The sequence below is a fragment of the Pseudonaja textilis genome, chromosome 2 (genome assembly GCF_049901715.1).
Source record: "Pseudonaja textilis isolate UNSWEBS1 chromosome 2, rPseTex1.2, whole genome shotgun sequence".
Lineage (NCBI taxonomy): Eukaryota > Metazoa > Chordata > Lepidosauria > Squamata > Elapidae > Pseudonaja > Pseudonaja textilis.
The window spans coordinates 158132876-158156151 of record NC_141991.1 but is presented as its reverse complement, the minus strand read 5'-3'; the positions used below and the strand labels follow the sequence as shown (position 1 = coordinate 158156151).

Sequence of the window (23276 nt, the reverse complement as noted above, 5' to 3'; positions counted from 1 at the left end):
TCAAAGTGTCTCAATTAAGCTTTCTTAGATTTTGAGAGTCAATTGATGAATTTTTTTTTTTTAATTATTTGCAGCATGGAGATGCAGTCCATGATCTGATCCTGGATGTCATCACTTGGGTTGGCATTCTTCTGTCCCTTGTCTGCCTCCTGATCTGCATTTTCACTTTCTGCTTCTTCCGCGGACTCCAAAGTGACCGAAACACTATCCATAAGAACTTGTGCATCAGCTTGTTTGTGGCAGAACTTCTGTTCCTTATTGGAATCAATAGGGCAGACCAACCAGTAAGTAACCAGTGAGAAAAGATGAATTTTATCTTTTTCCCTATCTCTGGCTTAGTAATATTACACCACTGGCATATTTTCCATTAAAATTAAAATTATAACTAGCTAATTAGAGTAATCACTTGGAATTGAGGGGGCACTCATTTCCCCATACATTTTCAAATAAAATGTCCCAAAACCATGAGAAAGCTTTCAAGCTCATAAAAATTCATTTTCATGCTGGATTTTAAACATCATGAGGGGTGGAATTGGAGATAACAGTTACTGTAGCCCTCAGCATTTAGAAGGGTTTTTTTCAGCTATACCTTTTCTATATGATCTATTTTCTGGCTGACTGGCATTTTCATAAATACAGAAAGCTTAAGTTGGTTTTATATTAAAAGTTTTGATTTTTTTCAGTCATTTAATTTTTTCCATCTTTTCATGACCCAGTGGATATTCTTTTGACAGGACTGTCTATCAACATTGAGTTTTTAATAAGCCAATGCTTATTTCATTAATGAAATAATCTAACCTCTTTATTTTCTGTCAATCTCAAGAAGAAGATATTGTATCTCATAACTATAACAGATGGTTCAACCTACTCAAGATGATACTCCTTCAAACAAGGCATATGTTACAGAAAATAATTATTTTTAAATAGAGCTTATTTGGATATAATATGCCTCCTGAAACTTTAAAGATCTGACTCTAAAGTCTTTATAACAATTTATTCAGGATGAAAAACACCTCTAAGAACAGAGATCCTGCCCCTATGATATTGCTAGGTTGAATGTATAATTATAGAAACCCCCCCCCCGTTCAATCATTCAGTTCAGTTATGTTATGTTAACAATAAATGTAATGATAAATACTGTAAAAAAATTAAAGCACTGTACAATATTACAGTGTACTAAAGAAGAACGTTCATAAAAAATCCTCACTCATGTAGTTCTATCTATATAATCTTTAAAGAAAGTGCTCCTCATAATAGTATGTTCCCTACAAAGTCAAATAAACAAAACTTTGACTTTTTTACTTTATCCTGATTCTAGCCCCTCAAATCTTTTTCTAAAACAGTTAATTTGACTTCTTTCGCTTTCCATGAAGAGGGATATCAGAGCTTAGATTCCCATTTGGTCAACTATATGATTTTGAAGTAACTCCTTTCAGCCTCATGTTTGTTTGCTTGTTCGCTCGTATTCTGCCTTTATTATTTTTACAAATTTTTACAAAAGCAGTGACCATATCCAACTCTTATATACAGTTATTTACTCATCATTAAATATCCTACCTTATTCTTGATGATTCAGACAATTGCTAAGTGCACATACAGCATACATATCTCTTCCCATTTTAAATAAGAAAATTACTGGTGTGAGAAAAATAAGTGAGATACTTTGAACTGAATTCTACACATTCAATTCTAGTTTTACTAATTTATTAGATACAAATTTCTTTTTAAAGTGCCCACCTAATTTTTGGGCCAGAAAACTGAGTAACAGGGAAACTTTCCAAAAATGTATCTAAGGTAGGATTCCTCACATATGATGATAGTAGCATGACTCCTTGGACAATTCCCTCATGATTCCTTTATTTGGGGTTTAATAATAGTATGAGAAGCCAGTTTCCGACCTGATGTCAGGATATGGTATTGGAAAGCCAAACACTAACATGGCACCTATTTGAGGATCCAATCTGAGTCGGTCACTCCGGAACCAGAGCTTATTTTTTCTAAGCTTTCAGGCTTGTAACCTCTTTGGATAGTTGATTCCCCTTCCTCACCAATCTTCTTTTTTTTTTTTAAACAAGTTTTATTGATTTTACAAACAAACAAACAAAACAAAACATCATTAAACATTAAAAACATAAAACCTCTTTCCATTGTAGATCTTTACAAGGCAGGTAACATATTGTTTTATATCACGTACTTATAATTTATCCCATTTCCATATAAACACGTAAATTCCCTTTACCAAATTCCATATTGTTTCTCTTTAATCATTATTCAATCATATTTCCTTTCTAATTTATCTGCTATTCAATCATCACATTTATATTTTCCTCTGGCTTGTTTATAATTATTCTCATCTAGTCTTCCTCCGAGATTTTATTATTTATTATTTAATTCTTAATTAAACACACACACATAAAACATAGACATAAAAACATAAAACTTTCTTCTAGAAAGTAACTTGGCCCCAGATTACCTCTTTTTGTATGGACTTCAATTGAATTCATGCTCTTCTTATATACCATTACCTATCTTGTTTACCATTCTATATCTATTATATAACTCCTCTCCACTTTTGCCTCATCTTAATTCTGTTTTATATATTTAATCTTGCTTTAAAGAAAAATATTTTTATATCTTTTGTCCATTTACATCTGTCTCATTTCCAATTTAAAAAAGAATAGTTTCCCCTGGAATCACTAATCAGAGTATGATGCCTTTCTATCATTCCCCTAAATTAAAATTTAAAATAACACCTAAATCCCAATCAGATTCTGCTTAGTACATTCTACTATTTCAGAAACCAATACTACAATAATAAATCCATAACAGTCAACACATTAATCCATTAAACTCTATATTTAAACTAATATTTTAAACATTCCCTTTAGTATTTTATTAAAACTTAATATCATTCATTATTAAACCTTTTAAAGTTATACCTTGATATTTTAGTCTTTTATTAAATCTTAAAAAATTCTGATTATCTACTTATAATACAAATACCACTATTACAATACTCATGTGTACTTTGCAGAATCCCCCTTTTTTTTAAAAAAAACCCCATATATTACCCATTATCCCTAAAAAAAAATTTCTTTTCTCCATCTTGTTTTATATCTTTGTAACTTTTTTCCCCCTTTTCCCTTTCCTTCTTAACCCGCCTAAACTTTTTACCCCCTCCTCTCCAAACCTCTGCCTTCTTGATTTCCCCTTTCTGTTGCATTCCTCTTTCCTTTTGCTTTCTAGCATTCTGTTGTTTTTGCATCTTCTTTTTCTCTTTCATAAACATTTTTTTTATTTCTTAAGTCCTTCCTTTTCGCTCCTCTCTTTCTCCTTTCTTTCTTAGTCACACCGTTTAGTTCATTAAAAATGGCTTCTTCTTCCTCGGCTTCTTCCAGCTGTTGTTTAATTTGCTGACACATGACAAGGGCCATATCTAGGAAACAAAGGGCTTCTCCCATAACATCTTTGCCTTCTTTCTTTATTTTTAAATATTGTTTTTTTAGTTCATCAAGAGATAGAGCCATTTTGAACTGTTTCTTCTTCTCTTTCTGTATCCTCTTCTTATTATTAAGCCAATCAGTTATTTCCAAACTTAAAACAGTTCCCCAAAGTCCCAAAATCCCGCAGTCATCAAACAGTCCAGGCAGAGTACAAGCTTCTTCTTTTTACAATTTCTCTTCTAGGGGTGAAGTCAAATTAGGGAAAGAAAAAACGTCCAATCTGTGCTTTAAATCTTTCTTAGAATTAATTTCTATTCTCTTTATCTTCAAGGCATCTCCTCCAGCAAAGTCTTAGAGTAAAGATTTGTTTTCCCAAGCCTCTCCCTTCCCACTTATAACAAAGGAGTTTAGGTTTTACCTTCTATCAAAAGGCTGGTTTCCCTTGTCCATTTGTTAATTCCATAAGGGAGGGAGAGTAACTTCCCCTTTTCGTCACTTTTCTTCACAGCTGAAAACATCAATCGGGAACATTATAGCTTCCAAGCCAATACTTTCCCAGGTGTTAAATATGTCCTTAAGGTCCCAGTTCGACCAAGAAAAAACTTTCGTTTTAAAACTCCTTCCTCCTGCACATTCTTTATCCAGTTGCCGGCTTCTTTATGGCGGCCATAAAGACCGCCGCTCCACTGTCTTGAGAGAAGGGGGTTATTGCCGGCTGGGGGGGAGTTGCGATACCCCTCAATCCCTGTCCGGATCCCCCCTTTCTTCAACTGCCCCAAAAGGGCAGCCTTAGCCTCCAAATCCGTCAGGATCGGAGGCACCAAGGCGGCTAGCACAGCAGGGATCGCAGAGAAAGCGAATCCCTGCTGTCACCGAAGCCGACAAACCAGAAGCTCACCAATCTTCTTTTGTCATCAGCACTTTTTCCCCCCCAACATTCACTTAGAATCTATCATCTCGCATATAGTGACAATAGATAACCTTCTGTGTAATGCCGTTTTATGCATTTGAAAGCTAATACTATAGTCTTTCTCATCCTTTTCTCAATGCTAAACATTCCCAGAATCTACATTCTCTCCTTGTAGGACCTGATCATTTTTTTTGCTCTTCTCTAAACCTGTTCCAGTTTGTATGGTATTCAGAATTGGACAAAAGGAGGGATCTGGACAATAAAAGCAGTTACTTATCTTGAGTTGGAAACCATTTGTTGATTCAGGATTTTTTTTTAAATTACTGGTCCTTTTTGTAGCTATATCACACTGCTGATTATATTCCAGAATTCTTTATCTGAAATCCTATTACCATGTCATTATCCCCCATGGGACATTATTATATTGAACCGTTACAGTTTTTGTTTTAAGCCTTTAGCCTTGTGTCTCAACTATTATCTTGCTTAGACTTGCAATATTTTATCAATTTCTATTCTATAAGAATGCATAATGTCCAAAGTAGCTGCTTTTAGTTATTTTCTTGCAATACCTCAATTAAACTGCATAGTTCCTCTGTTTCATATTCTGAAGCACTTCTTTACCTCATTTAGTATTTCTGTGTATGTGTGTTTGTCAATATGTGTCATTTCAATGTTGACTCCTGGCAACTGTGCCTAGACACAAGGCCCTGCAGTTTTCTTGGCAACATTTGGATGGATTTACTATTGGTAAAGTACTGTTTGAAAACAAAACAAAACTTTTTTATTATGATGTAGTCTCTCTTTCCCCTGAGAGAGAGGGAGAGAGAGAGGGAGGGAGGGAGAGTTTGGTGTAGAGATTAAGACATCAGGCTAGAAATCAAGAGACTATGAATTCCAGTCCCTCCTTAGACACAAAGTCAGCTGGGTGAACCTCGGCCCAGGCTCAGCCCTAGGAAGCAGGCATGGACAAACCACTTCTGAAATCTTACAACAAACCTGCAGAGATTTGTCCAGACAGTTGTCAGGTGTCAACACTTAGTTGAACACACCAAAAAAAGAAGGTGGAGGTTCCCCAGTAAACCAGATTTTACATGAGGCATGTTTGAGACAAATGATGGTAGTATAGTAATAAAGCAGATAATTTATAGTGTCTCCATAAACTCTCTCAAACATGTGTCTTGAGGTCTTTAATTCAAAGGTGAGAGTGTAGGAGAAGCTTGCCTACTTCTTTTCTCACAAATAGTTAATTTTTAATATGCAACAAAGCCTGCTTTACTGCATTTATAGGATTTCTCACCATTCTTTATTTGCAAACTCGTTCATTCTCTGTATATTAAGATCCTTAGAAATGGCAACACCTATCCATATTCTTGGAGACATGGATATCAACGAAGCTACTGATTTTCTGGGTGGGGCGAATGAAAAATTGTGTGGTTGTTGTTCAGCAACTTTTTCTACTTTAGAAACTGTTGAAAGCAGAATGCATGGTTTTGCAGCGTGCATTATAATTTTAAAAAGATCACTCATTCCAAAATCCAACTGAACACATGTAAATATGTGAGTTGGCATATGCGTCTAAACAAGTAGTTTAATCTGATACTGTATCACATGTGTAAGACATCGTAATGGAATGGTTTTTCTATGCAACAATAATTAAATGGTTGAATCCTGAAAATAAAGTATAAATTAAAAAAACAAGATCCATACATACACTTATACCTCCAATTTAATATGTAAATAGCAGAAGGGTCACCTAACTGCATAATTTGCACCCACCCTTAATCAACATACACATATAACTACTGCTCTATTTTGTCTTTTTTGTTTTCCCAGATAGCCTGTGCTGTGTTTGCTGCTCTGCTGCATTTCTTCTTCCTCTCTGCTTTCACTTGGATGTTTTTGGAAGGAGTACAGCTATACATAATGTTGGTGGAAGTCTTCGAGAGTGAACATTCACGTAGAAAATACTTCTATTTGGTTGGCTATGGCATGCCTGCTGTAATTGTAGCTGTTTCGGCAGTAGTAGACTACAAAAGTTATGGCACTGGAAAAGTGTGAGTTTCATTTTGTGTCCAATTTGTGGTTTGGGAGGGGAATCTGAAAAATTAGTAGAAATGAATATGGATTGAACAGAGACAACTGTAAATAAATAGACACAAAAGGTAAGTTTATAGTCTGTGTGGAAAAACCATTTTCCATTTTAGAAGAATCAAAATGTGCCCAAGATTAAGAGAGTATGGAACCTACACATATCAAAACATGAAATTAAGTAAAAATTGTGACAAGGGAGCAGTGCAGTTCAATCTTTATACTAGTTTTACTTTTTTAATCAACAGAGCTTTGAGCCAATTTCCAAAACATGGTGAATAATTGATGGCAAATTTTGTCACTCATCATTAGTCATTTATTAGAACATTTTGACATGTGTGAATTACATCCCACAAGGCCCACCAAAGTGTTAAATGGGGTAAAATTGTATTCTCTGAGTTGAAAGCAATAAAATGACATTGAGTGCTGAAGAAATGTCATATCTATATACTGAGAACTGTTGTCTCCAAAACTAACATTGGACTGTTCTTGTTGGATGGTCAGACCTCTTTTCGCCTTTTCTTTAGGATGAGCACAATAATACTGAACCTTAGTATTCCTGCCTTTGGTAGCAGGAATTTATTGATGAAGGATTTCATCTGCATGTATTGGCAGGATATCTTTAAAATATGGTAGATCTCTAATCAGAGGTGGGCTGCACTTTTGTTGACAAGGGGTTCATTGGTTGTGAGCATGCGCACGCTCCCTTTACTCGTATATGCCACTTTGGGGCTGAAACACAGCTTCAAACAGGCAGCTAATCAACTCAGGCAGCTCCGGTGAGTACAGCAGGGCAGCGCAGAACTTGCCTGGGTGGAGGAAAGGTTAGTTTTTTAGGGAAAGCATACAACAAGAGCTGGTGGATGGGCCCAGCCACAGATCATAGCTAGGTGTTCACCCGAACCTCACCGACCATCCAGCAGCCCATCAGTACTCTAGACAAATTACAAATCCATCAGGGTATGATCATCACATGGACACCAAAAATCTGAATTTCTTAAATATTTCTGATGACAAGCAGTTCTTTCCTATTACATTTTTTAAAAAATCCTCTTTTTTGGCCAGGCATTTTGTATGTTATTTGTTGGTAGTCTGTTCATTATTTGACTTAAGTACACAGAAAAGCCTCAAAAGGCCTTTCTTAACGAAGGAGCAGAAGACAGGGTACACTTTTATTTGATAACCTCGGGTCATAGATATTTTTGGGTCCCTTGCTTAAAGAATAGCAATATTTCAGGCTCCTCCAGATTTACACCTGTCCCCCTCTGGTGTCCTTCTCAGGTATTTATTTTGTACCTCACCAATTTTCTCTGTGAAATGGAGTTGTGGGTTTTGTTGAGAAGCAGTCACATTTGGGGTATTTAGTCTGAACCCGTGGTGCTAAATCAAGGAAAACTAGCCTGATATAAGGATTTTGTGAGTTAGAAAACTGGGACGGCTCTGATTTTAACATGTGTGAACTCTAAGAAATCTGAGAATTCAGTTAAATCACTATTTATGTAACCTTTTCAAATCGAAAATAGAGAGAGAACAAGCACATTTTGGTATCATATTAGCAGAGATGAAATATTTGAAACATTATTGAGCAGGAGAAGAGGAGATTTCAGGGTCCATAAAGGTGGATATTGTGGATAGGTTGTTGCTGGGTTTTCCCTCCCATTCTGCTAAAATGCTTTATAAACTCTTGGTCCCTTACCATTAAGAGTCTGCCCAATGAAGCATCTCACCTTCAGTAGAGCCCTTGTTTCATGCAGGCCCTCTTACTTTCATAGCTTTTCTTGCTTGTCTCAGGAACCTGGGAGTTTAGGAGTTTGCCCCTTATTTTGCATAAAACAGAAAAGTTGCACTTATTTGTGGTTTTGATGATTTGAAGAAAATGGACAGTGGAAGTGTGATCTTTGTTTTATAATCATAGAGTAAGAGGTAGATTTGAAATCATACTTATATATGCTGCAAAGAAATAAAAAACTTTCTATTTCTTATTCCTTCCTATACTTGCTTTTTTTTCTTTCTTCTTTTCTTTCATTATTGTTTTTACTCTTTATTTGTTTGTGTTAGTTTTGATGTTCTTTGTAAAACTGTCAATAAAAATTAATTTTAAAAAAGAAAAACAGGAAGGGTCATGGAAGATTCATTAAAATTTATGTTAAGCTATAATTTGAGGAGAAAATGGCATACAGTGTTTTACAGATGGTAAATAATAAATTAGATAGATCACTTAATGATTAATAAATTAGACAGATCATTTCATGATAAATATTGGAAATTCCATAACAAGGGTTGAAGAAAGTGGTGTTTGTGTAAAAGAAACCTCAAAAGTGCTGGAAAGAAATCATTTTAATATTCAGAAAATCCTAAAAGTAACATTTCAACTAAAACTACAAGTATTTTTATTAGGAATAAATCCAGAAAACATACATGAAAAGTATCACAATTTACTAAGATATATGTTGACAGCTGCAAGAACAAAGTTGGCACAACAGGAAGATGGAAACAGGAACAATCTGCCAACATTATCAGATTGGGAGACCAAAATATGCAGCAAGGGCAATTTGTGATAAGAGCTTAACTAAATTTATGCAGGAATTGTTCCCTTAAATAACACATACTACACCTCAGGGCAAATTTAAACATTTGGAATATAGTTTCTAAAAAAAATTATGAGATCAATTAAAAATAACAGATGAAAATACTTAAACAGAATGCTTTAATGTTCACTATAATGTTCAGTGTAAAGTGTAACTATCTAAATTATGGTTAGTCATTTGGGGAAACAAATGAGAGGGAAGGGAAGAATATGTTACTAAAAAGTTTTCCCACAATACTTTTTATTCATGCTTAGCAGTTGTTCCTTTTTGTTCCATCTTATTTTTGTCTTTATTTATTTCATTATCTTAACAATAAAAATAGTTAAACCCAAAAGAAGAACTAAGTAATCTGGATTGAGTGCTATAATCTCAATTTTTTTCATCATATTTATTTAAAAAATGCAAATTTGGGTAAAATTATTTAAATTGAGCAAAACTATTACTTGCTCTTAATGCAACACAGTAGACTTCATAGATAGTGTTCTCTAACAAGATTGGCAAAATGTTTCCACATGTAAGTTTTCCAAGTTTTGTTTTTTATCATTGATAAAGATTTTGATCTGTACACATTAATTTTCTTATCACATGCTGGTTTACTATGTCAAGAATGCTAGCAAGAGATTTTGTTTTAAAGCCATTCTGTTATTTTTGCTACGATTTGAGGGAAATCTCAGCTTTCTATAAACATGGTTAATCTACCCTAGGTAGACTTGCTATTTAATATATTTCATTTATTCTTCCTTTGTGACAGAAATATCACAGAAATCTTTATTTTCTTTCTAAATATTTTATTCCTAATTATTAGAGAAATGTGCAAAGATTTTATAGCAAATTTAGTTTTGGCTTGATGAAAGGCATGTGTGGAGAATGTTTCAGGTTTTTTAAAGTTTTTTTTAAAGTAGCATTTTCCATCTATAAAGAGAACTTCTTTTAGAAAGCCCTTTAGATAATTCATTCTTTGTTATTGTATCAATTACTGTTCTGCATCTAAAACATGTCATTTTTCCTAGTTGTAGTGTACTTATCTCAACTGCATTGATTAATAAATGGCACTGACTGCTAGCAGGGACACAACTAGTAGCTAGTTGACCTAGATGGAGAAAACAACCCTGGAAAAGGAGGAAGAACTGTTGGACAAGACTTAACATGTTCAGAAGCAGCAATTTATTCCAATTGATGATGAGTGTAAACTGGGACCAGAAAAATCTTACCAGATTGTAAACAGTCCAACCCCACTATAGCCTAGTTTTATTTGGTGCAAATTCAACCCGTCAGTTGCTTTGCACTAATTTAAACATTGGTTTGAAAGTCCAGTACTATTACAATACTGGACTTGTACAATACTGGTACAATACTGGTATTGTACTATTATAAGTAATGGTATTGATAATCCAGTGCTATTGTCATCTATTATTGTCTGAGAGAGGTTTTTTCCCTAGCTCTAGATAGAGATGCCGAGTTTCAGTCTAGGAACAACCAGTACTGTACAATGAAGGTATGGCTCTTTTTTTTGTACCTGTGAAAGTCAGCCTAAGTTTGTACCTATGTATATAAATTAACATATCTACAGTAAGTTTTATGCAAAGTTATGTAGGGAGTGAATGTACTGGGGTTGTTGTTTTTTTAAGAAAACAATGTTTCTGAAGGACAAATTGATCTAGACCTTCCTTCTTACAAAATCATTGAAGAAAGAGTACACTATAGTAGGGTGCTTATTCCAAGGTGACAGTTAAGATCATCTACTGAAATGGGTAGTTGAGTGAAGTAATATTTGGAAGCAAGTAATCATCAAGAACTCAGCACAAAGGAAGAACAATTGATTTGCAACAAACATGTACTTTTGCCAGACTCAGTTCCATCAGATATGGAAGCAGCAAAAACTTAAAGGTCAAGTTTGCAATACTGGTCAAGGAAAGACTTATTTCAAATAAACATTAGACTGCAATAAACAAGAGCAAAAAAAACAACAACAAGGATCTGAATTCAACAGCAAAATAAAGATTGGTTCCACAGAGATGGTCAGGGGAAGAATTTAAGAAAATTCATTTTGAGATCTACAAATTCATTCATCAACTCATGTGCCAATCGTGTCAATGACACAATTGCATGCCCTTCCTTTGTCTTCCCCTCTCTGAAATGTAAGCTTGGACCCTCTGACGTTGGAAACAGGAGATGTTTGACATGATTGAAAGCAAAATAAAAACCAGAAGAATTATAGGACAAGCTTTCACCTGCGTGGCAAATCAGCTTGAAATTGACACTTGGTTAAAGATTGGAAGGGTTAAAGGGTTTTCTGTCTCCTAATAAGTATGATGTGCTTGCTTCTTTATGTGACAGAAAAAATATGGAAGGACAACACGAAGATATATTAATTGCCTAAAGCGTGTACAAGAATGATACCATCCCAAGATTAAACCATGCCCATACTCTCCCAATGTATTTCACATCAATGTTTGAACTGCTAATGTCACAGTGATCTCCATCTTTGAGCAATTTACTGAAGCATGATGAATTAAACATGTTTTCATTCATTTCTACAAAACTTTTCAAACAAATAGTCTGGAAGGTACAGACCTAAATAATATAATGGCAGAAGAAAAATATTTGGCAAAATAGTGAATAGACGAAAGAAAGGGGGAGAAGTAATCAATCTGAAATTCAAGCATTGTTTCCAATTCAATAGAAAACATCAGCAAAGAGGGGGGATGCCTTTTTCATCATTTAAACAAAAAGAAATTATGCTTTAACACCTCACTTTCTCCCCAATGTTTCTAATAATGAACGAATGCCTATGAAGATTTCAAATAGCACGATCCCTTATTTTTCAAAGTTATCCCATGATCTAGCTTTTACTCCCCAATTTTGTTGCCTTCAAGGTCATATGTTGAAATGTAGGAGACATAAAAAAACAAACAAATATAAATACATTAAGAGTCCATGCAAATCAAGCAAAATGAAAAAGAAGTTCTCTTGAGGACGAACGTAGATATAGAAAATAATCCCTCCATGAGATCAAACACAAGTAGAAGTATAGAAGGTGAACAATTTGTTACCTCATTTGTGACTGACTCACGTAAATCAATTCTGTGCATAAATTAAAAAAGCTCTTTTGGCAGTCTGCTCCACAAGCAAATTGCTCTTAGTGGTAATTATATTAATTGAGAGCAGTCTAGAAGTAATTTACCAGGAAGCCTCTGTCAGAAGATAATCTGCTCAGTTCTGGGTTTTTGTTTTTTATTCAAATCTGTAAATTTTCCAGAATTTACTAACAGATTTAATAAAACAGAGAGAAAGAGCATTGATTCAAGAAACAAGTCCCTCATCAGTGCCAAGGAGTATAAGGCATTTGACCCTTAGACTCTTCCCAGTGCCCTCCCCAGTGAAATTAATCTAGATGAAAACATAAACAAGATGGTAGTCTTACAGCAGAGACTCCATTCAACCTTAATTCTGATCCTGAACACAAATCTGTAAATGAAATCAAAGGCCAGTTTGAGAAGATCAAGAAGCCATTTAGTACCAAAAGTTTGTGACAAAGTTTCATTCCAGGGAAAGCAATATTGTTGTGAAAAAACAACCTAAAAACTCCTAGGGCAGGAAGAAAGTTTAACCTTCTGAAAGCAAGGAATGAAATTCCTGGTGCATTGAGCCATAGGCTAGGGCTGTTTGTTTTCCTGTAGCTCAAATAAAACAATTGTAGCATAATTGCTCCCCCTGACTGAGCATTTGTGTTAATGCATTCTCAAATTTGATCTCGTCTTTGTCCCGGAAGCTGATTGTCAGGCAAAATGCAGACCGATAGATAGATATTCATCGGGCAAAATGAAATTGGGAGAAATGCCAGACAAGGATCCGCTACTTTTATTTCCATCAAATCTAAATGTCACATGCTAAAGAGCTCCATTTAAAGACTGTGAAGCAATTACATGATTTACATTTAGAGTCTGCAGCCTTTTACTAATAACTGTATATTCTTTCTGCTACCTGTATCCAACTACTATTCAAGAATGATGCTGCAGGCTCATAAATTTGACAATGCATTTATGAGTCAATTCCCTGGAAATACTAGCAGCTATAGGAGGTGACTTTAATGCTAGGATAAGGTTCTCATATATAATCCTTTACTTTAACTTTGAACTTGCTGAACAAATTGAACAAACATTTTTTCAGTCAGTGATCAGTACAAAAAAAAGAGAGGAACTATGCATATGTAAATAAATAAATAAGTAGGTAAACTTAAAGTAGCATAAAATATGTTTGAACTAATCTAGTCCAGTTAACTAATCCTTTAAAACCTAGTATCTACTTTATTTGCTATATTATAGTACAATCCTTGGCTGGGTGCACATATGAATAAATAAAAGAAAATAAAATAGCTTTCTGGCATACAATACTAAAGGGAGATAAAACACAGAATTTTGCCTAGCTAAGGCTGCTGATATTGAACCTATATTGATAACATAATTTCTCAGCCTCCGCTTCCTCTATACTATTTCCCATTTTAAAAAATGGCTATGCTTAACAATTTTGAACTCGTATTGTTTCTTTAAGGCTGTTGTATACTCCTATTATTTTGATTAGTTTTGCATAATAAAATAAATAAATTACTTAGCATAATAAAATATAACTTTTAAATGATTCCAGTAGCACCACCACCCACATTTGCCCCAACTAAACAAAAGGTATGCCACTGTAGCCTATTAGTCAAATAAGACATGCAGCTTTCTTGCAGGATCCTTCTTTCAGTAATTTACATCTAAAAAATATAAGTGAAATCTTTTTAGATGTAAATTACTGAAAGTGGGGATTGGCCAAGAGCTACTATGAGTGCCATCAATGGTTCAAAAATCAATGGTGTCTTCTTACACTATTTGGACAACTTAACACTGCCAGCTAGAATCCTCTTACACTATTTGGACAACTTCAAAATGAACACATAATCATCTTCTGTCTTGGAAAGTTATTTGTCCCTCCCAAGTTTAAATGTAGAAATGAGTTCTTCTTATAATCAAGTGGTTGAGAAAAGTAAATATTTTTCCACACACCAAAAGCATCACAATACTCATGGTGCTGCAAGACACATTTGTGACAATTTGTAAATAAACACTGACACACCCTGGTTCTGTTTGACAAGGAATGTGTTAAAACAAAGAAGTATGGTTGCCAGATAGTATGCTCACAGAATCAGCTGGAGCACTGTTTCCCATTACTGTAGATATTCAAATACTGTATAAAATAGGCAAAACATGAGTATTCTACTTACAGCATTGTAATTTTTTTTATAAGGATAGTCGTAAAAGTATGGCATTACTTATAATTAGGAAAATCCCTGGATATCCTCATGAATTCTTTATCAAATTCTGGTAGACCAAGTCTCAAACTACACAGTCCAAATTCTTAGGTTTTATTACACTCCCCACAAGTCTAGGTACCAATTTACAACTGAATAGACTATAGTCATGCTTATGCTGGACCCTAAAGTTTCTATTCATATTGAAAATTACAAGTGCCATTCAATTGCTCTTTTGTATTTTGATCTGTGATCATAACCCTAACCACACTGAATAACATCGCCTCAATAAAAGGTTGAATAAAATTAAAAAATACAATCGGATTATGGAACTTTGCTGTCTTAAATATCTGTGGCAACAAGCTATCAAACTAAAGCTTAAGCACACACAGTCTGGGATTGAATTGTCCAAGTTTCGTCACAGCAGAGTTAGCAGGAAAAATGGGGTTGAGGAACAATTCAGAGATCAAAATTCACAGACAAGGTATAAGTAACAACTTCTAAGAGTTAAGCAGAAAGGTGTTATATAGTTATTAGCAGAAATCAGTTATCCACAAAGCCACATTTTTCAGGTTTATGATTGAGAAGCCATTATTGATTTATCAATTTATTATCTATTTACTCATTTGATTTTTATCTCACCTTTAGTTTTGATCAACTCAAGGTGATGTAAATTCTTAAGGACTCCGCCTCCTATTTTCCCTGTAATAAATGTACAAGACGTTGAGAATCCATTGGTTGGATGGCTGATGCAAATCCACTGGTTGGGCAGCCATTTAATAAATAAAATAATGAGGAGGAGGAGGAGGAGGATCCAGTAGCAAACTGATCACAAGGAGAAACTTTTATAAAGGAAGCTTTCAAGCCCTTATACAAGTTCAGCCAGAACTAATTCTCCTGAAGCAGGACATGGTCTACTTGGGAGAAGTTCCTGATTCCCCCAAAATAAATCATTACCCCTATGATAGCCTTCCTTGGATTCTGGTGTTTCTCTAAGCCCCTGTCCTCTCAGCTTGGTGCAGTCTCCACTCTCCAAGACTTGGTGAAAATGTAATTTCATCAGAGCATAAGCAGGATACTTTGTTCTTTAGGTCAAGACTTTGCCAATTTTTTACCTCTCCTTAGATAAGGAGATAGGAATATGAACATGTTTGCAAATAAAATAATTAAAATGCTCAAAAATAAGTTAACTAAATTGTATACTTACTACCATTGTAGGGTTAAACCCAGTTGTATGCTTAAACACACTTCCAAGTCAGGCTTCACTCCATGTAATTTTCTTAGCAATGGTAGACAAGTGATTCCTGGTTGCCTTCTTCCAGGGTGACTCTTTTTATTTCCCAGGTTAACCTAGAGCAAGTAAACTAGTTGTCCAATATTTCCATCATCAGTGGTTTCTTCTAAAAGATACAATAAAGATTTTTCTCTGGGATCTAAGTAGAGAGGGAAAAACAATCAACAATGCTAAGATCTTGGGTTTCATTTCAGTCAAAGTTTCAGCTATCATCTACCATTGGAATTTCTTTTCTTTGGAGAGGAGGACAACAGATGCTAAGAAAATTATAGAAGGCAAAGAGATTTTATGCAAGGATGGCAACAATAAAATACAAATAAGGTGAGGATTTTGTGAAGAAAAAAGTTAGTCCAAAATACAGAACTGAATAAAATGAACTCATAATCATATGATTTTATCTCTGTTCAGATCTATATTTTTGTACCATCTGTTTATATTAAAATATATATCAACATTATGAATGTTTGATATTTCTAAGTACGATGCCTCAAGCAAAGCACTCTGGAATCTAAAGACTATAAATGCCCTCTAATTCTGAAGAAAGGTCAACATCTCAAAACAGTATACTATTCACTTTGTGATTTTGAGATGATAGGTTGAGAAATAGGAATCACTTAAAGCTATCCTAACCTAATGATTTTAAAAATAAGTGATTGCTTAGATTTGGTTCAGTAGACACAAAACTTGCACCCAATTTCCCTTTCTTTGTTGTTTTAGCCAATATCATTTAATAACACTGGCTTAATCTGCACCCATAAAGAAGATAAGAAGTGAGTGAATATTATTAGAATGAAAAAACCTAGAAGAAGTACCAAGACTCTGAGATCTGTGTCATTCTCAGATTTTTGTTTTTCTTTATAAGATAGATGAGAGATGGATGAGAGATAAAGATAGAGATAGAGATAGATATATATATATATATAGAGAGAGAGAGAGAGAGAGAGAGAGAGAGAGAGTGGGAAACTGGATCTATTGTACATTCCGCCAAATAAAAATTTCTGTACAGCATATATATCTGAAAATGAATGATTGACTGAATGACTGAATGATTGTACTACCCTACAAATATATTCAGTTCAAGACAGGATACAGTGATACTATTTAAGAAATAAAAATCAATTCATCAGTGTAAAGTAGCGGTGAAATTGAGGAATATTATCAAGCTGGTTTGATCTGATTGATGTGAACAGGGTGTAATTATTTTTCCATTCTTCCTGGTGTTTTTTTGGAGGGGTGTTGGGTCCTGGCTCCAAGCTCCTGAGCTCTGGATCTTCCAAACCTCTTCTCGTTCTTACAGACAGGAGGCTAGGGCTTTGTTGCGGCTTGGAGTAGTTACTTAACTCTAAGTTACAATTAAGTGGTGAATGTCCTTAGAGCCATTTCTGTACACGGGGCTGGAGTCAGGAATAGAGGCTGTTTCTTAATATAGTTGCAGTTTTAGTTAAGAGACAAATGTAGTAGTGTCCAACATTTCGAATTCAAAGCAATTTGAGTTTGAAACAGCCATTCTGTCCTCAGTAGAATTGCCATAGTACTAAGCTCATGGCATTCTAATTTTAAGCTTGAGATGTTTCAGATTGAAAACATTGTTATGTTCTTAAAAAAAAAAAAAGAGGAGGAGGAGTGGTGGAGGGAGAAGCTATTCTCCCTGCAAGATCAAATACATAACTCTGCACTTCTACATAAGGCTTCTGTGCCAATCTGGAAACTGTTTTAGACCGACATGCTTACATAAATTTGGCAGGGTTGAGGAACAGAGCTGGTTGAACTTAATATGGCATGCATGAACAGGTTTGTTTTATTTCATTTTGTTGCTCTGTCTATTTGCTTTATGCCACTAATATTATATAAGGAAAATGGAAATCTGAAAGCTTTGCAGCTCCCCACTGGCCAGGTCAGCTCAGTCAAGGTAAAAGGAGTGAAACTGACAAGGGTTTTGTCTGTTCCATCTTAATTTCAGTACTGTATGCTTCAGCCCCAAAAGAGACTACCCGGTTTTGCTCCCATTGTTTCTTTCTTTATGTGGAATTGAGTTGAAGGGAGCAGCACAGAATCCTTTTCAATCCTTAATTTTGCCATGTCAAATCAAGTGACATATACAGAAGGAAATCTGTTCTACAGGGTTTGAGGAATGACAGCTGGCAGTACAAGGTCATTTTAAGAGCAACAGGAACAAAATTTATCCTTATTTTATCCTTCAGTCAATATAGATGGCTTTAGTTAATGTCCTTTGTATAGCAATTATGCATGGTTACTGCAATATCAGCATAAATCCAAGTCATATTTTGTCTATATTAGTTATGATCAGTGACTGACACTAACAATTCCTATTTGGTAAATGAAAAACTGATGAAAAACCAGTTAAAAGCTGGTGTGGAATGCTAAGTTGAATCCTAAATAAAACAGAGACCTGATCATTTTTTACTTTTATTCATTCTAATCTCTATCATAAATAACATATATTCCAATCTTGAATGTATGAAGTAGATAGCATGTAAATATTCAGAGGCTGCAATAGGCTGTAGATAATTACTAGGATTAGATAATTCCGTTTTGTAAATATTGGTGCAACTGTGCTTTGCAGTCATTCTAAAAGGAAATTATCATATAGATTGATGTATATAAAAAGCTTAGGTAAAACTGGAGAGCATCACTCAATGTCCAATGTTAACAACAGAAAAGCTATATTTTCTTTGCAGGCTTGAATTATCTGGAAACCCTTTTTAAAGCTTCACATGCCTTTTCAGCCAAAGTTCCAAATAGCATCTCCACAGTTATTTCTACACAAATATAACTGCCTCAAGATTGTATTATAGAGTGGAAATTTTTCCTGTATCCAACTGAAATCTATTTCCCTCTAGTATAAACCCATTGTTTCTTGTTTTCTGGAACAACTCTGAAAAATTCTTCCCCATCAGCTTCTTTAAATTCTAGAAGACATGTCTGTCTTTAATCTTCTCTTCCCCAGGCTAAAAATACTAAGTACTTCTCCTGTATTTGTCTCCATACAGTCATATTTAGTCAACTTTAAATTTGATAATCATATTTCCTGACCTTATTCAAGATGTAGAGCAGGTACACCACTCCTCTCAGTAATTTTACTGGATATGCTTAATCAGTGAGAGCCGTGGGGGTGCAGGGATTAGACTACAGTATTGCAGGCTAATTCTTCCAACTGCCAGCAGTTTGATTCTCACCGACTCAAGGTTGACACAACCTTACATCCTTCCAAGTTGGTAAAATGAGGATCCAGATGATTGGGGGCAATACAATGTCTCTGTAAACCACTCAGAGTGTGCTATGAAGCAGTATATAAGTCTAAGTGCTATTTTTATTCAACCATTCCTATATCCATCTAATAGAAGCATTACCCGGCCTACACTTTGCCATCTTGTCTACTAAAATATCATGGAAAATTTTGTCAAATGCTTTGCTGAAGTTAGGACACACTTACAGTAAATCCACCATACTCCCATGTTCAACTAAACTGGCCACTCAAAGATAAAATGACTAAATAAAGTTAATTTGGCATGACATATTGTTGATAAATCCTGGTTAACTCTTGCCAAGCAGTGCATTCTTTGCAAAATGCTCATCAGTAAACTATTTAATGATCTAATTTCAGAGTTTTGCCTGGTACCGACATCTAGCTGACTGATCTGTAGTTATCTGAAGCTTCATTTGTCCCATTTTTGAACATATCCAATATTTTGACACTATGATTGTTCTCCACTGTTTGTCAAAAATTAAACAGGAAGAAGATCCAAGATTACATTTGCAAGCTGCTTGAAGACTATGGGATGCAATGGGGACCCTCTATATATCAGGCAACCCTTAATATAAGTGCCATATATAATAAACAGAGAAACAGAGTTTCTGAGCAGAAAAACATCAGCAGTATATAAAGGAAAGCTATATACTATCAATCAGTAGCAAAGTTTCTTTTTCAATAATAGAATTCTTACTATATACTTCTTTGCATTTTAAATCAAAGTTTCTTTTTTTTGTACAAGATAGAGGTGCAAGAAAGCAAAGGAGAAAGAGAAATAGAAATAAAAAGAAAAATTCCTAAGAAAGCAACTTCCTAAACTCAAACCAAGTATAAAAATTTCACTATCTTTTCATCTCTTAATTAACAAATATAAAACTCCTCATCCAATAATTCATCTCTTAAATATAGACCTATACAACAGGTAACATATTTCCAGTCCAGGTGTCAGCAAAATGTCCAGATAGAGCCCTAAAACAATAACATTAATTAACATATGTAAAACTAAACATTCCACATCTTATTTTTTAGCTGTAAGCAAATCCACATTTAAAAGTGGTAAGTGGTCCCAATATCCTAGTGTGAACAAAAATAAATAAAATCCCCAAATAACAATATGTCACATTCAAATAAACATATCTCAATTCTAAGCAAATCCACATTTAGAAGGCAAAAAGGAATCCCAGTATCCTAATATAAACAAAAGACTGGAATTTAACATAACAAAGATTGATAATATTTTCTTTAAATAGAACAAGCACACAAGCAGTCCAAGCTTTTTAAGTAAAAGGACTAAGATACATAAAGTAATGTAGGGGGAAAGCCTAAATACCATGTTAGGTTAAGTAGGTCCAATACATAAACATTTTTCCAGTCAGATGTCAGAAAATTAAAAAAGAAAAAGAAAAACCCACCCCAAATTGCAAAATGCTCCCTTTTAACCCTGGTCAAATAAACTGATTTTGTATTCCTTCTTTTAACATAAAACAATTTTGTTCTTTAATCCATTATGATGATTGTTGATACTTGCTTCAAATTTCTTCAAAACTTTACAACAGACTCTTCTATAACTACAACAAAAAATATACCAATTACTTTATGGGATTGTCATTTTTATTTCCTTCTTAATTTTTAAAGCCTCATCCAAGATAGTTTATGTCTAGTGAAAAAATCTTGTCCAAATACTTGTTTATATTGTTTTTGGATGTGCTGTGTTGCGTATCATTTTTTGTAACACCCTCTTTTGGGAACAGACTGCAGTTCCTATGTATATTTCTGAATGTCATTATAAGTTGCTTGATTTGTTATGTCTTTAATATCAAAAACAGTTTTTCTTTTCCACAAAAATATGTTTATTCTTTAAAATTAATTTCAAAGTCTTAATATATAAAGTCCAATATTCCAATGATTTCTAAGTCCTTAATCTATTTAAAAATTTCTAAAGCCAAAACCTTGCCTTGCTTCTTGCTGTTTATTTTAAATACTTAAAGGTTGTAAAGATGCATCTTCATTTTCTTATATTAAGGATTGAAGGCACTCTCTTGATATTTTCAGCCTTGTAATTTGAAGGTGTCTAACTTCTTTAAAACAGTTAATAGACAATTCCTGAAAGAGGTTAACAAGAAAAGTGCAAAATTAGTTCTCTTTGAAAGACTCTGTTTGCAATTAGAGCAAGTATGACAAATTCCTTCATCTACCGGTTCTCCCATTCTCCAGAAACTGCTGTTTTGCAGTCTTCTTCTGAAAAGCAACCATATGGAACGCACCTTGGGTGATCTCATGTTCTCCCTTTAACCAGCTAAGATTAAAGGGCTGGAGCTATCTTCAGTCTGCCATTCTTTCTGGGAAGTCCTGAAATCAAAGTAAGTGTGCAGGACAAGAAAGGGGGACAGGTTTCTCTCATACTAAGATCCACTGCTACATGCATTTTCCTCCATCCTTGCAATTATAAGAGTGCTGAATAGTTTTTGTTAAGTCTCCTCACTCTGAGAGGACCCATGCAACCTTGATTTTAAAGATTATTTCAGATATACAAGAACTTCTTAGAACCTGAAGCAGTGGCCTGGAGGTGGAGGTCTCACCTCACAATCAGGAGGCTGTGAGTTCGATCCTAGGTAAAGGCTAATATTTGGAATAGACTCTCCTGCTCGAGCTGGGGGTTGGACTAGATGACCCCCAAGGTCCCTTCCAACTCTGTTATTCTATGTTCTATGTTCTGCTTATACCTTCCTCATTGGCAATGTAATAGTCAGTTGTCAAACAATCTGGTACCAAATCAGTCAATAAGCAAAAGTAAGAATCAGATTAAAAGGTTCCTTCCAGTCAAAAGATTGGCTTCTAGTCTGCTGCATTGCTTGAGAAGGACAAAGAAGTACAATGATATAAACCTTCATTTTATGATAATGAAGATTTTTATTTGATATACAAGAGACACGAGAATTATTTCTAATGGCCTCATTAACTTTGCTACAATAAAACCACTCATCAAAGCATGGGTATTCTTGGAAGTCAATTCATGCACTAACTGGCTAAAAAAAGTCTGACAGATCTGATATCCTCTTACAGGGATCAAAAAGAGTGCACACCTGACCTGAAGTCAAGCATGCTTTATGCCATTAATTGTTCCCTAGCAGGAGTTTCTTCTGGGTTGATGTACTGTATGCAAAAAATCATCACCCAGTGTAATTAGAAGCTAAAATAGTTGAATGTCTTGACCTGATGATTCCATGCATATTTTATTTCACTTCCCTCTCATGCCAAGAGATTGTAGCACTCGTTGATGCATGTTTATTGGATGGCTTATCAAAGGTCAAACAATGAAGGGACACTAGAAATCTCCTTCCCACCAAAAATCTCTACCACAGGACTTCCGGTATGGGATCTCCCATATGCACCTTGTGAGCCTCAGTTACATTTAAGCAATTAATTCCTTAGCAAGCCTTGTCTAATAATACTTAATCACAGCTTTAAAATGTTTTTGACTAACCATAGAATTACTAGATTCATTTAGTTATTCTTAGCATATCTTATTACTCAAATTAACTTTTTCCCCTTAATGTTGCCATTTTTGAGAACCTGAAGCACTATCATCTGATGGCATGTTTATTAAATACAGTATAAATGAGTCAATTATATTCAGGAGTTTATCTATCTTAGATCTTTACATTTGCGTTCATTTTAGCGAAAATGAACCCAAACTCTAGTCCAAAATGTTGGAAATGTAAAAACATAGAAGGAACCTACTTTCATATGTGGTGGTCCTGTAAGGAAGCCCAGAAATACTGGCAAAAAATTAGAAAATGGTTGGAGGAAATAACCAAAGAACAAATCGAATACAAACCAGAGTTCTTCCTATTAGGGATCTCTGATAAACATTTACCTAAAAAGACGAAATATATAACAATTCATATTCTAACTGCAGCCAGATTAGCATTTGCCCAGTGCTGGAAATCATCCTATATACCTACAGATCAAATGGTCATCCAGAAAATATGTGACTGTGCAGAAATGGACAATTTAACCATAGCACTTAAAAATAAAGAGTCTTCAGCATTTTATGATAATTGGAATGCGTGGTATAATTGGTTATCTCAGAGATAAACTGTTCAATGAACAATGGGTAATTTAAGCATAAATAGTGATAAGATGTGTATATTTAAAGTAAGGTAGGAGAATTGGATCTTGCAGACTGTCAAAAAGGATATCTGACTGTTTTTAATGTATTTTCTTTTTTCTTCCATTTCTTTGTTTTCTTCTTTCTTTTATACCTCTTTTTCTCCTTTTTCGGTTCGCAAGACTGAGCGTTTTTTTTTTCCCTTTTTTCTTTTTCCTTTTTCTCCCCCTGTTGTATATGTAATGTTGTTATGTTTTTAATTGTAAATTCGCTCTTTACAT

The 23276-nt window shown here is 34.6% G+C and overlaps 1 protein-coding gene across 26 annotated transcripts in view; it reads left to right on the top strand.

The window, feature by feature from the left end:
• The window catches only part of ADGRL3 (adhesion G protein-coupled receptor L3), a 568292-nt gene that overhangs the window by 407084 nt on the left and 137932 nt on the right, over positions 1–23276 (top strand). For all 26 annotated transcript variants that reach the window (XM_087926212.1, XM_087926209.1, XM_087926207.1 and 23 more), the window contains 2 exons: positions 75–284; positions 6187–6407. In XM_087926212.1, coding sequence (XP_087782338.1) covers positions 75–284; positions 6187–6407 — 431 coding nt within the window. The remainder of the gene's footprint in view (positions 1–74; positions 285–6186; positions 6408–23276) is intronic.